The sequence below is a fragment of the Lithobates pipiens genome, unplaced genomic scaffold, assembly GCF_037356315.1.
Source record: "Lithobates pipiens isolate NorthernLeopardFrog02 unplaced genomic scaffold, aLitPip1_a1.2 Scaffold_25, whole genome shotgun sequence".
Taxonomy (NCBI): Eukaryota; Metazoa; Chordata; class Amphibia; order Anura; family Ranidae; genus Lithobates; species Lithobates pipiens.
In genome coordinates this window covers 232,413,166-232,426,278 of record NW_027507787.1, presented here as the reverse complement: position 1 = coordinate 232,426,278, position 13,113 = coordinate 232,413,166, and the positions used below count along the sequence as shown (strand labels likewise).

General features: G+C 44.0%; 1 protein-coding gene across 3 annotated transcripts in view; it reads left to right on the top strand.

Moving 5' to 3' along the window:
- CNNM1 (cyclin and CBS domain divalent metal cation transport mediator 1) overlaps positions 1-13,113 on the top strand; it is an 84,710-nt gene that overhangs the window by 48,776 nt on the left and 22,821 nt on the right. For 2 of the 3 annotated variants that reach the window (XR_013262859.1, XM_077455658.1), the window contains exons 5-10: positions 378-477; positions 866-913; positions 3,997-4,059; positions 5,333-5,490; positions 7,354-7,537; positions 9,684-9,794. Coding sequence is in view for 2 of the 3 variants with exons in the window: in XM_077455658.1 (XP_077311784.1) it covers positions 378-477; positions 866-913; positions 3,997-4,059; positions 5,333-5,490; positions 7,354-7,537; positions 9,684-9,794 (664 nt within the window). In the remaining variant the exon portion in view is untranslated. The remainder of the gene's footprint in view (positions 1-377; positions 478-865; positions 914-3,996; positions 4,060-5,332; positions 5,491-7,353; positions 7,538-9,683; positions 9,795-13,113) is intronic. The other variant, XM_077455659.1, reaches the window with a different exon arrangement.

The following is a 13,113-nucleotide window of genomic DNA, read 5'->3' as shown; positions in this document are numbered from 1 at the left end:
ATACCACCATTTGTACATATGCCACCATTGTCTATGTACCACCATTAGTCCATACCACCATTCGTACATATTCCACTATTAGGCCATGTACTGCCATCAGTCCATACCACCATTCGTACATATTCCACTATTAGGCCATGTACTACCATTAGTCCATACCACCATTTGTACATAGGCCACCATTGTCTATGTACTACCATTAGTCCATACCACCATTCGTACATATTCCACTATTAGGTCATGTACTGCCATTAGTCCATACCACCATTTGTACATATGCCACCATTGTCTATGTACCACCATTAGTCCATACCACCATTACCCCTTTGTATGCCTCATGGCTTCTGGTGAAAACACTGTTTTGTTTTCTCCACCAGGGTAAAGTAGAAGTAGAGGTTGGCAAGGAAGGGCTGCGATTTGAGAATGGTGCCTTCACATATTATGGAGTTCCTGCTATTATGACAACAGTTTCTTCTGGTACGTTTTTTTAAATACGTCTTCATGTGCCACAGAAAAACCAACACATCATAAACTAGGAAGACAGAGCTTCTTAACAGCGATGTTGTCGTTCTTTTTCTTTTCCTTTTCTGTTCTATATGAATGTGTAGAAATATTTACCTAATGTGAGTGTCTTCTGGTGGCTCAGTGGTAAGAAACAATACCCAGATCATCACATGTTGATGTCCGCACTCACTAAGCCAACTTCTGCGCTCTGCTCACTTGTAAGTCACCATATTGTGCCAAGTCCTTCTTAGGAGCCATCTTCTAGATACAGACCTTAGATTGTAGATGTCCTCTTATTGTAGCTTCAGCTTTCATTTTGTTTTCTCAACATATAAAAGTTTTCTTCATTTTTTTTTTTCAGATACTGACGTGAGAAAAGTTGGAAGCTTGGCGGGTTCATCCTTCCTTTGTAAGTATGTCTGCGCTCAACTTCGAGTATTGGGTGAAGAGGTTGGGGTTGTTTTTCTGGTTATAGACAACAGTCAAACAATGTGCTAATGGCCTGGGACTCGCCATATCTAGGGGGCTGCCAAATGCTTGAATATGAGGCTCATCATGAGAGACCCGAGAAATGTTATCAGACATCTGCCTTTCCAGCACCATTCACAGAACCCAACACAAGGGGAGCTTGCTGTATCAGTAAATTTATAATAAATCTCCCCATACATTGCAGAGATTTGTGAGGGTTATGCTTTCATTTCTTTCGAGTGATCTCAAAGATCCTTTCTCCAACAATCTCATGTAAGTAAAAGTATTGCCCTCTCTTGTCTTTTTACGTTTTTCAAGATGAGCCAAAGCTGTTCATAGACTTGATATGGTGGTCATAAAACGTCAAACTTTTTATAGATGATCCTGGTATAAACATACATTAGTGTTTTGGACAAATGTGCATGTGTACAGTATACTCTGAGCAGGCACTCCTCTGCACCAATTTTATCATGTAACCGAATAGGGTACAATAACTTAAAGATGATTAGTTGGCCAGTCACAGGACAATACCTGCCCATAGATTTACTATAATCAGAGAGATAAAGAACAGATAGTGTGAGATTGGCCAATGCTCGTGCTGCCGTCTCCACGACCCTTCATGATTTTTTATGACCTTTCCTGACTCTCTATGATCCTCCATTTCCCTCCATGATTCTCTGTGAACCTCCATGATCTTCTTTGACCCTCCATGATCCTCTACAACCCTCCACAACCCTTCCTGACACTCCATGATTCTCCATGATTCTCTATGACCCTCCATGACTCCCTTTTACCCCCATGGCTGTCTATGATCCCTTGTGATTCTCTATGATCCTCCATGGCCCTTCCTGACTCTCTGTGAGCAGATAGCGTGAGATTGGCCAATGCTCATGCTGCCGTCTCCATGACCCTCTATGATTTTCTATGACCATCCTTGACTTTCTATGACCCTCTGTGATTCTCTATAACCGTCCATGACCTTCCCTGACTGTCTGTGATCCTCCATTTCCCTCTAAGATTCTCTTTGACCCTCCATGACTTTTTTTGACCCTCCGTGATTCTCTACGACCTACCTTAAAGGCATCTTAAATCTTACCTAGCAGCAGACAGCCCAAGGGGCATGTTGTTTTCTTTGTTAGTCAGAAAACCCTCCTATTTGCATCCCTCTGATCCTGATTTCACTTGAATACTTAAAGGTTTAGTACACCTTTTAATGATCATTTTCCAAAATCTCTCAAGCACAGTACTTACCCCTCTTCCACCATACAAATAGTTGCTCCTGTCCCCCTCTGGGCTGGGTGTTAGAAGCATGCTCCCAGTAGCTCCCTCTGGGCCTTCTGTTAGCAGTATGCCCCAAGTGGCTTCCCCTCTAGGCCAGTGTTAGAAGTATGCCCCCTGTGGCTTCCCCTCTGGGCCGGCAAATAGAAGTATGGCCCCTAGTGGCTCCCTCTGGGCCAGCTGTTAGCAGTATGCCCCCAGTGGCTTCCCCTCTGGGCCGGCAATTAGGAGTATGCTCCCAGTGGCTCCCTCTGAACTGCTCCTGTCCCCCTTTGGGCTGGGTGTTTGAAGTATGCCCCCAGTGGCTCCCCCTCTGGGCCGGGTTTTAGAAGTATGCCCCCCGTTGGCTCCCCCTCTGGGTCGGGTGTTAGAAGTATGGCCCCTAGTGGCTCCCCCTCTGGGTCAGGTGTTAGAAGTATGGCCCCTAGTGGCTTCCCCTCCGGGCCGAAAATTAGGAGTATGCTCCCAGTGGCTCCCTCTGGGCCTTCTGTTAGCAGTATGCCCCAAGTGGCTTCCCCTCTAGGCCAGTGTTAGAAGTATGCCCCCTGTGGCTTCCCCTCTGGGCCGGCAATTAGAAGTATGGCCCCTAGTGGCTCCCTCTGGGCCAGCTGTTAGCAGTATGCCCCCAGTGGCTTCCCCTCTGGACCGGTGTTAGAAGTGTGCCCCCAGTGGCCTCCCTGGCTCGTTCAAACACTGCACATGCACAATGTGTTCTCAGCCACTGCTAGTAAAGAGAGAGCGCACTGTTTGAATGAGTCAAAGGGGCTGCTGGGGGCACACTTCTAACATCCAGCCAATCGTGCTGTCAAGGGAGGATGAGGGGGTCAGCTACTAAGGAGCTCTTTGCAGACAGGCATAAGGGATTATTTGGAAAAAGGTAATAAAAGGTGAATTAACCTCCATGGTGTATCAGAGTAACAAAGTGGCACCAGATTTAGAGAGAATCACATCTAATAAAGATTACAGCATGTATTTGAAGAGCATTTTATAGACCTCAAAATTTCTTGTAGTGAATACTTATTCTATACTGCACACATGTATGGACATACATGGGGAACATTCATTTTCCTGGGCCATTGTACACTTACTATGATCAGTCTTCCAATTACCGAATAAAGCTGTATTGCATTAATGCCTTGATATGGAAATCTGTTTCTCTCTTCAATGAGGGGGGGGGGTTAAGGTCGATGGATTGCTTTATTATTCCAATCACACTGTGGCCATCTAAAATAATTAGGAAGATTTAAGTGGGTAAAGCCTGGTGACCCAATGACTTTGCTAATGAAGGTGCAGAATAGATTTAATACAATGTGTATACAGAATGGGTGAATGGCATTACTATATAAGACGGACATGCATACTGGTGTGTGGTGCTGTTTAGTACATAGCCGCATTAAAGGAGAGCAATGTTTAATAGAGTTAATTTCAATCCATTTGTGTACAGAGTATACAGCCAGTGGTAAGTTCTGCATTATTTTCTATGGAATCCTAATATTTTATTAATACAATTTGATTTTCTTTGCTTTCCTAACAGTTTTTATAAAGCCGTTTTGCTAATTCTGTTAATTACAACCCATTTGCCAGCTTCTGCCAATAATCTTGTGTGTTCTCATATGGATAGATTTCTACATTGTTACGATAGAATTGCCAGGATTCTCATCCATTGAGATCCCTTTTTCCGGTGTGTGCTCTGTGTTTGTATGCTTTCATCCCGATCTTACTCCCGGTTTTGCTTTGCCCTCCCAGTACCCGTGTCCGTATCTCGCACCTTCGCTTTCAGCAGAGGGGAATCCTTGGCTGGCTCCCCAGGTAATGTGCATGGCTCTACTTCCATCATGAAAAATGGGTTGAATTCATATGGATATATGAATGTTCTGGAGCTGATCCCCATGTGCATGGAAACCCTCTTCAGAAATAAATTCATCAGGAAATCATTGTCTGTTACTTCCTTTTATTGTGTAATAATGATCATTTATGGAATACGGATTAATGGATTACCTGGCAAAAAGACTCGGTGTGAAACTGGCCCCTACACTAAAATTTGGTTAAAAATGTTTAATTTTAAGAACATTCATTCAAATATTAGTTGGAACATTCACTTGAAAATCTAGTAATGTATGGCAAGCTTATAGAAGATGTCCTTGTGCGTAGAGGGCTTCTGATATTCAGCCAAGTGACCCCTATTGCAACATCACTGCTCACCTTGTTCTAGTGATGGGGAGTTCTGGTGGGAATACCAGAGGATCAGACGGGAATGTACAAGCCAGTTATCTACCAGCTGTACATTCACATTAGTCCTTGTCACCAAAGAGCTTACAATCTAAAGTAGAAAACAAATGGCAACTGCCCAAACCTATCAATGGCCTTAACAGCAAGGAGTACATAGAAGGGCTACGTATGTCAAACAACAACAAAGAAAAATTCCCAACCCAACTTATCAACCAGCCTGCAACCAACTGAATTGTCCTGTCTAAGCCCTTGTACACACGGTCGGACATTCCGACGGAAAATGTCCGATCGGACTCAGAGCAGTAAGACAATGTCACACCTACTGTACTTGGCTTTGGGCTTCTAAAAATAATGTACGGCCTCACCGAACCAAAAGCAAAAACACAGGAAAGGTTTGCCAAAACCCTAGTCATAGTTTTAATATACAAATATCACAGGTTTTGTGGTGTAGTGGAAGAAAATAAGAGGTATAAAGTCCAGCTGCCACTATATTTCCATGGTTGTACAAACAGACTTCAGATATGCAAGTAAAGTTATTCAGGGAGACATAACCATCCTTCATTAGTAACCCCACCAATAAAAAACATGTAAAATATGTGAATATTCAAATATTTGTCTTATCCTGGTTGTGGCCAGTTCTCTGTAACCTGAAGATGTAGATTTTCATGGTTCACTCCTGGGAGGGATTGCCGTGAGCTTGTATTATTTCTACAATGTGATGATTAGTCTTCTCTGAAAAGAGCTCCTAGGTAGTTGTATTCATCTAACCCGGTACATTTCCTTTGCTTTCCTATTTATCCTACTTTCTGTCCAATTTTCTTCTTTCTTTTCCTCCCTCCCTGGCTGTCCATAGTAAACAGATCCCCTTCTCGCTGCAGTGGCTTGAATCGCTCTGAATCCCCTAACAGAGAACGCAACGACTATGGGGGGAGCACCAACCAGCTCAGCAACAACAACCTCTACGTCCCCGACTACTCTGTGCACATCCTCTCCTATGTCCAATACGTTAAGGTAAGCCACCATAAAAGATCCAAGATAAAGAGAGAGATTACTACCAATGACTCTTAAACCTATGAGTTTACTGACTATAGAACAGTTCATGATTGTCTACTCCTAAACATTACCGACTTAAGAACTGCTGAGTTCACTACCGTCTACACCTAAACCATACCAACTATAGAACCACAGAGTTCACTACCATCTACTCCTAAACCTTACCGACTTTAGAACTGCTGAGTTCACTACCATCTACGCTTAAACCATACCAACTATAGAACCGCCGAGTTCACTACCATCTACTCCTAAAACTTACCGACTATAGAACCTCAGGTGTAGATGGTAGTGAACTCAGCAGTCCAAATAGTCTGTAAGGTTTAGGAGTAGACGGTAGTGGACTCAGAGGTTCTAAAATCGATAGGGTTTAGGAGTAGACAGCAGTGAAGTTAGAGGTTCTATAATCTGTAAGACTTAGGTGTAGATGGTAGTGAACTCAAACTCTTAGCCCTTGTACACACGGTTGGACATTCCGACGGAAAATGTCCTATTGGAGCGTGTTGTCGGATAATCCGACCGTGTGTGGGCTCCATCGGACTGTTTCCGTCGGAATATCCGGCCAACAAAGTTTTAGAGCTGGGCTTTAAAATTTTCCGACAACATGATCCGATTGGACTTTGTCCGATCGTGTGTAGAGAATTCCGATCGGACAAAGTGCCACGCATGCTCAGATCAAATTCCTAGACCAAAGCTATTGGCTACTAGCCTGAACGTAGTCCCATCGTAACGAAATAACGTCACCACGTTCTGAACGATCGGATTGTCCGATAACTTTGTCCGACCGTGTGTATGCAAACCGTTTCGGACAAAATCCAATGGATTTGGTGGTCAGAATGTCCGACCGTGTGTACAAGAGCTATCTGATTCACCACCATCCACTCCTAAACCTTACAAACTCCATATAGACCTGCTGAGTTTACTGATATTTACTCCTAAACCTTACTGACTATAGAACGGCTAACTTGTGTAGCTCCATGTTTGGAGGAAACGTTAACCATTTCAAGAAGGTTCTCCAAAGAATAAAGTGGCCGTGGTCCAATGATGTCACTTCCAAGTAAAATGTTACTTGTCCAATCCAGCAGATATAGGGATCCCCACCCACTGACTAAGCTTTGGTGGGAGAAATGCATTCGAGGGGAACGGTGTGTGGGCGGCGATTACTATGTCTGTGGGATTGGACCAATGAAGTTTTGCTTGAAAGTGACTTCATCAGAGTGTGGCCACTTTGTTCTTTAGAGACAGTTGAAGGTAAAGGGAGTTTGGTGGCTTGGAGCAGTGGCAGTTGTTTTTATTTGAAAAACTTGTTCCAGATTATGGTCAGTATTACACGCAGTATTGAGGAAGATAGAATTGGGAACATTTTTGTAGCTACAACAGTGTTCAGCAGTATGTATTGATGCAATCATTTCCAGTACAAATGTAAAACACAAAAATTTACCAAACACCCAAATAATAACTAAGCCACTATTTTCCTGAACTGACCTATAAATATGAACTTAGCTGAAGCTAAACTCTGGACCTGACCCCACTGGAATCGCACCAAACATGTCGCATTTAGTGTGCATTAAACGCCAAAATACACAATGATAAAAAATAGTATGTACCCCCTAATTCTGCCCACTAACCTTTGCCCACTTTATAAGACATGAACATGTTCAGATGCTACGAGAAAATAGTATGTTGTGTCTTGTTTCAGAGATTTCTTTTCTCACTGTTTTAAAAATGAACTCCAGACACACAGATGAAATCCATACTTGGGGTATTCATATCTTTAGGGTTTGAACCTTCTTCCTGATTAGAAGTCTTGCTTTTCTCCTCCAGATTACAAGGCAGCAGTACCAGAATGCACTGACTGCCAGCCGGATGGACAGTTCTCCACAATCTCCTGATATTGAAGTGTTCTGTGATGGAGAATCTGCAAAAGTGACAAAGTACCAGAGAGTGTCCGAATCTCCGAAGGAGGACACGGTCACCACTTTGCTCAGTGACAGGAACTGCAACTTGGGTAAGATTTGTCATCTGCAGCTCATTCATCTATGACAAGGGTATTCTGGGAGTCATGCCTGTGATTGTTGGGGTCTTGCAATGTCTCATGGGACTTGTAGTTTCAAAACAGCTGGAGAGCCAACGTTCCCTACCCCTGATCTATGGTATGTCTCCGCTAATACAAATGTAAAGTTTTGCTCCTCTCAAAATGAAAAATGATTCATAAGAATGCTTACAAGAAGCACAGCTTACCTGTCTAATGCCGTGTACACCCGGCCGGACTTTTCGACAGCAAAAATTCGACCGTGTGTGGGCTCCATCAGACCTTTGCTGTCGAAAAATCAGATGGACTTCAGATTTAGAACATGTTTCAAATCTTTCCGATGGACTCGAAAAATCCGTTCATCTGTATGCTAGTCTGATGGATGAAAACCGATGCTAGGGACAGCTATTGGCTACTGGCTATGAACTTCCTTATTCTAGTCCGGTCATACGTAATCACGGTCAAATTCGTCGGACTTTGGTGTGATTGTGTGTGTCCAAGTCTGTTCGTTCGGGAAGGTTCGTCGGAACTCCGCCGAAAGTCCATCAGGAAGATGATTGGACCTAGTCTGCTGGAAAGTCTGGTCGTGTGTACACACGGCATTTGGCTAGAATTCGTCATCCAGGTCTACCCTGTACAGGTCTATTCTGTTGGGTAATCCATTGATATAGGAACCCCTTCTTCTTCTTCCTACCTGTTTGTTGGATGGTGGAGAGATTCCAAAATACCCACTGCAGGTTCCTTGCTGCTTCTCCCATACAGAAAGAAGTTCCTCAAAGCTGCCAATGTGATTCGGTCTTGGCAGTATGAAGCTTTTTAGTAATCAAGAAAGGTCCACAAAGAACTCCTCAGAGCTTCTTCCATCCGAACATGTGAGTTCTGAGTTTCCGGATTGTCAGATACCTGTTGTCTCCCTGTGCTCTCTGTGGTTCAACTGTCCAGCTTCATCATAGGGGTCAGCAGGAGAAAGCACAGAGCGGATTGGGAGACCAGGAATCTGACACTCCAGGAAGTGTCAAATGCTGAACATTCTTATGGTGGAGGTTTCTCTTCATCGCTGCAGATAGAGACCAGAGGAGCAGGCAATGGGGGAAGCTAAGGATGAAATAACTACTTCACACAGAGAACTATATTTTGCATGTTTATTATTATTATTATACAGGATTTATATATAGTGCCAACAGTTTGCGCAGCACTTTACAATGTTAGGGCAGACAGTACAATTACAATACAATTCAATACAAGAGGAATCAGAGGGCCCTGCTCGTTAGCGCATACAATCATAGAGACACAGCAAGAGAGGTTCATGAAGAGCATACTCTTTAGAGCAGGGGTCTCAAACTGGTGGCCCTCCAGCTGTCGCAGAACTGCAAGTCCCATCATACCTCTGCCTGTTGGGAGTCATGCTTGTAACTGTCAGCCTTGCAATGCCTCATGGGACTTGTAGTTTCACAACAGATGGAGGGCCGCCAGTTTGAGACCCCTGCTTTAGAGCTTCGTCCATCCGAAGATGCGACCTCTGAGTTTTCGGAGTGTCAGATTCCTGCGGCTAATGGGGGCAATGGGAGAGCTGAGGATGAACTATCGTCTTCACAGGGAGAATTTTATTTTGCATGTTTATCATAGTGACACATCAAGAAAGGTTCATGAAGAACCTACTCCTCAGAGCTTCATCCAACCGAACAAGTCTGAGTTTCCGGAATGTCAGATTCCTGGTCTCTCCCTGCGGTCTGTGGTTCAATCCTCCTGCTTCATCAAAGCGGTCGGGGGGGTGACAGAGCGGCGTGGGAGACGAGAAATCTGACACTCCTGGAAGTGTCAGATGATGAACATTCTTCTGGCGGAGGTTTCTCTGGATCACAGCAAACAGACCAGAGGAGCAGGCAATGGGAGAGCTGAGAATGAACTGTCTTCTTTGGAGAACCTTACAAGTTTATTACAGGGACGGAGTCGCTTTATTCATAGCAATGGAATCACATTCATAGAAGGTGTGTCTGCTCTGGTTACATTGTGCACTTCATGTATGATTTGATAATGGCTCTTATTGAAATCATTGATTAGATTTGGTTGATTTGGAGAAGATGGTCTGATCACTTATATCTGATGTATTTTGTCCCACCAGCCACCAGCAGGTCAGATGTCTTAAAAAGTCCGAATGACTCTGTGTTCCTACACATGGATGATATCCCTCAAATAAAGGAAGAATTTTCAGACACAGATAAGTGCATTACCAGTACGTGTACAGAAAATCTGACGTTTTCCTTTTCATCAAAGGTGAAGCTAGAAGTTTGATGTGTGATTTAGCCTTTATGGTATGCCCATGGACATTACATGATGATCTCAGCCAGATTGGGCATCCGATGTCACAGAGGCAGTGCTGGTAGCCCCAAACAAATGTTCATGGGAAAAAGTGATCCATATGGGCAGGGCTGGACTGGGACAGAAATTTGGCCCTGGACTTCATCCAGACCGGCCCGCTTACATTTTGAGTGTCCCATCTGCAGCCCCCTTACATCAGAGTGTCCCATCTGCAGCCCCCTTACATCAGAGTCCCATCTGCAGCCCCCTTACATCAGAGTCCCATCTGCAGCCCCCTTACATCAGAGTCCCATCTGCAGCCCCCTTACATCAGATTGTCCCCCTCCCACATGTACTTGCAGTTCTGAAGGCAGCTTCTCTTCTTCCTCTCTCCAGTCATGTGATAAGTGATAGGGGAGAGAGGAAGGAAAGTCTGCCGGGCGTCTATCTCCCCCTGCAGACTGGAGGGAGCGCAAAGCCTAATGCTCCCTACAGCATATGACGGAAGCTGCTCCTCCTGACAGGAGTGAAATAGCAATCATCCACTGTCAGAGAGGAGCGACTCCAGGACTGCACCTGACTGGCCCACTGAGTCATCAGCCCACCTGGAATCTTCCGCTAGTCCCGATGGCCAGTACATGCCTGTATATGGGTTAGAAAGCCTTGGCTTAGCATATAGATTTTGCTGTACATCACGTTTCCTGTTTTAAGCTCCTTTAGGTGATATGTTTTCTTCATATTTCTCAGTTTCTATAAAATATTCTTCTCTATCATCCAATGAGGGACACAGTTTGAAGATATTAAGTAGCATAGGGTTATACTGCTGCCTCCAGGAGAATAAGGCACACTAGGCACAAGGAACTGAAGGCCAGTCTCTTACAGGCTATAATAAGCCCTTCCACTTCATACCTGTTTAGTTTAGTGTCCCTAGTAGAATGGATGTCTCCTTCCTGTCAGCAATGTCAAATGGATCTCCTTTCAGTCATTCAGGGATTGTTCAACCAGGGTGTTTCCTCCAACCCAAAGTTTTCAGGGTTTTAACTGGTTTAAACTGGTTTTGAAACAAAAAAAGAAGCCTTCTCCCCATCCTGGTTTCTTCAATTTGTTCTGGGCAAAAACTAATATGGCCTTGCCTCGACCCTGAGAGTGTTCACAAAGGTGTTTACACTGGTTGTGGGCTTTCTTCCTCTCTGAGGTATTCTGGTCATTGGATAATTCAATGATCTGCTGCTCAGGGGTCAAGTCCTGGGAAAAGAAGTGTGGGAACTCACCCCAGATTCCCCACCCAACCTCAAAAATAAAAAAAAGTGTGTGTAATATAAGTACTCCTTTTTTTTAACAAATAAAGTGACAGTTTACGAGGACTCCTGCATAATTTACGTGCATCAAAAAAATATAGAACAAATCTAAGAACAAAATAATTTAACCTTTATACTATACCAACAAAAAAAATGTGATAATGGTTCAATTCGGCCTCACTGTGCCCATCATTGCAGCCTCACCTGTGCCCATCAATGCAGCCTCACCTGTGCCCATCAATGCAGCCTCACCTGTGCCCATCATTGCAGCCTCACCTGTGCCCATCATTGCAGCCTCACCTGTGAAAAAATAATTGAATATCAATTGCAAAAACTCTGCGCCATCCAAAACGTGTAAATAAAGTTATATAACGAAAAAGCTGCACCCTATAAAAGGGGAGTATATAACTCCTCAATAATGTATTGATAGTGATTTTTGGGGCCCTCTAATTACTTAGGATTTGCACTGATACATTTAATATTATACTATCTAGTGAATCATAGGAAAAAATACATATTACACAATATTAAAACATATAAAAAAAATTGTGAAAACAATATCTCTATCTAATACCACTCGTGATCATGTGACTATAAACAATTAATTATCTTCTAATCAAAGAGTCCCATCAATTTAGCACAACTTTTTTTGATAGGTGATTCCAAATCCACCAGCATGAGAAATCTTGCAAGATGTGATAGAAATGATTCCAAAAAGATTGCATACACCTCCACCAGAGAACTCAACACAGCGACACCCAATCGTGATTGAAAATGCAATCTGCTTACCAGATCCGTTTGACCACTTTAATTAAAAAGTAAGCCAAACAACGCCTATACAGGTTTGTGCCTGTTCACATGAATTCTGACATGGGTACATAGGACAAAATCTCCCTCTTCACAGTCTCAAGCGGTATATAGGAAAGAGCAAGAAACATCCATAGCATAATACTATTTTTATTAAAACAATTTAAAAACATAGCCAAATGGCTCCTTTACATTATCATGTGCCCCACCCACCACTGGGGTTGCTCACCTTCCAAATTAGAATTCGGTGGGTGAAGTGTTTCCACTCTGAACCGCCACTATGGCGTGCGTTCCAAGCCGTCAGGCGGACAACCAGGTAATGGTATGTGGCGTCAAGAAAAGCGTGACCAGGTACCGCCTCGACATACGTTTCGTCATTAACGTCTTCAGGAAGCCTCACCTGTGCCCATCAATGCATCCTCACTGTGCCCATCATTGCAGCCTTACTGTGCCCATCAATGCATCCTCACCGTGCCCATCATTGCAGCCTCCCCCAAGCCCAAGGTGGGAAGCCAATGGGAATTTGCAAAAATCTAAACACATGCTGTCCTCAGTGGCGGAGTGTAGCGTGTGTAGTACTGCAGCAATGGTTAATAGATCATCGTGCACTCGCCAAGCTCACGCTGTTCACTGCCAGATTGTCAGGCTCGGACTGACCGACACGGATTTATATCCCAGCAAGCAGCATTGAACACAGTGGGAGCGGCACCTGTAGTCCTGTCCACCGCTAGAGGGTAGAGGTAGTGTAGAACCAAGTCAGTCAGCCCAAGCCCAACAATCTAGCGGTGAACAGCATGAGCTCGGCAAGTGCCCAATGATCTATTAACCCTTGCTGCAGTACTACACACGCTACACTCCGCCACTGACAGGGGACATCGTGTTTTACACAAGAGGAGGAGGGAGGGCAGGGTCGCCCCCCTGCAGCCACAGTGCAAAGGGAACGTCGTTCCTGCTGTAGAAAGTACAGGAACGACATTCTCATGCGTTCCTGCAGGACTCGAGCCCTGCTGTTGCTAATAGAGCAGCACAAACACAGAAACGATTTCCCAGCACACTTACCAGCCAGCCTGCAAAACAACCAAATTGACAGTCTAACAATTTATCTTAAAAACAGAGGGTTTTGTTTGCTCACATTTGCAAATACGTGCA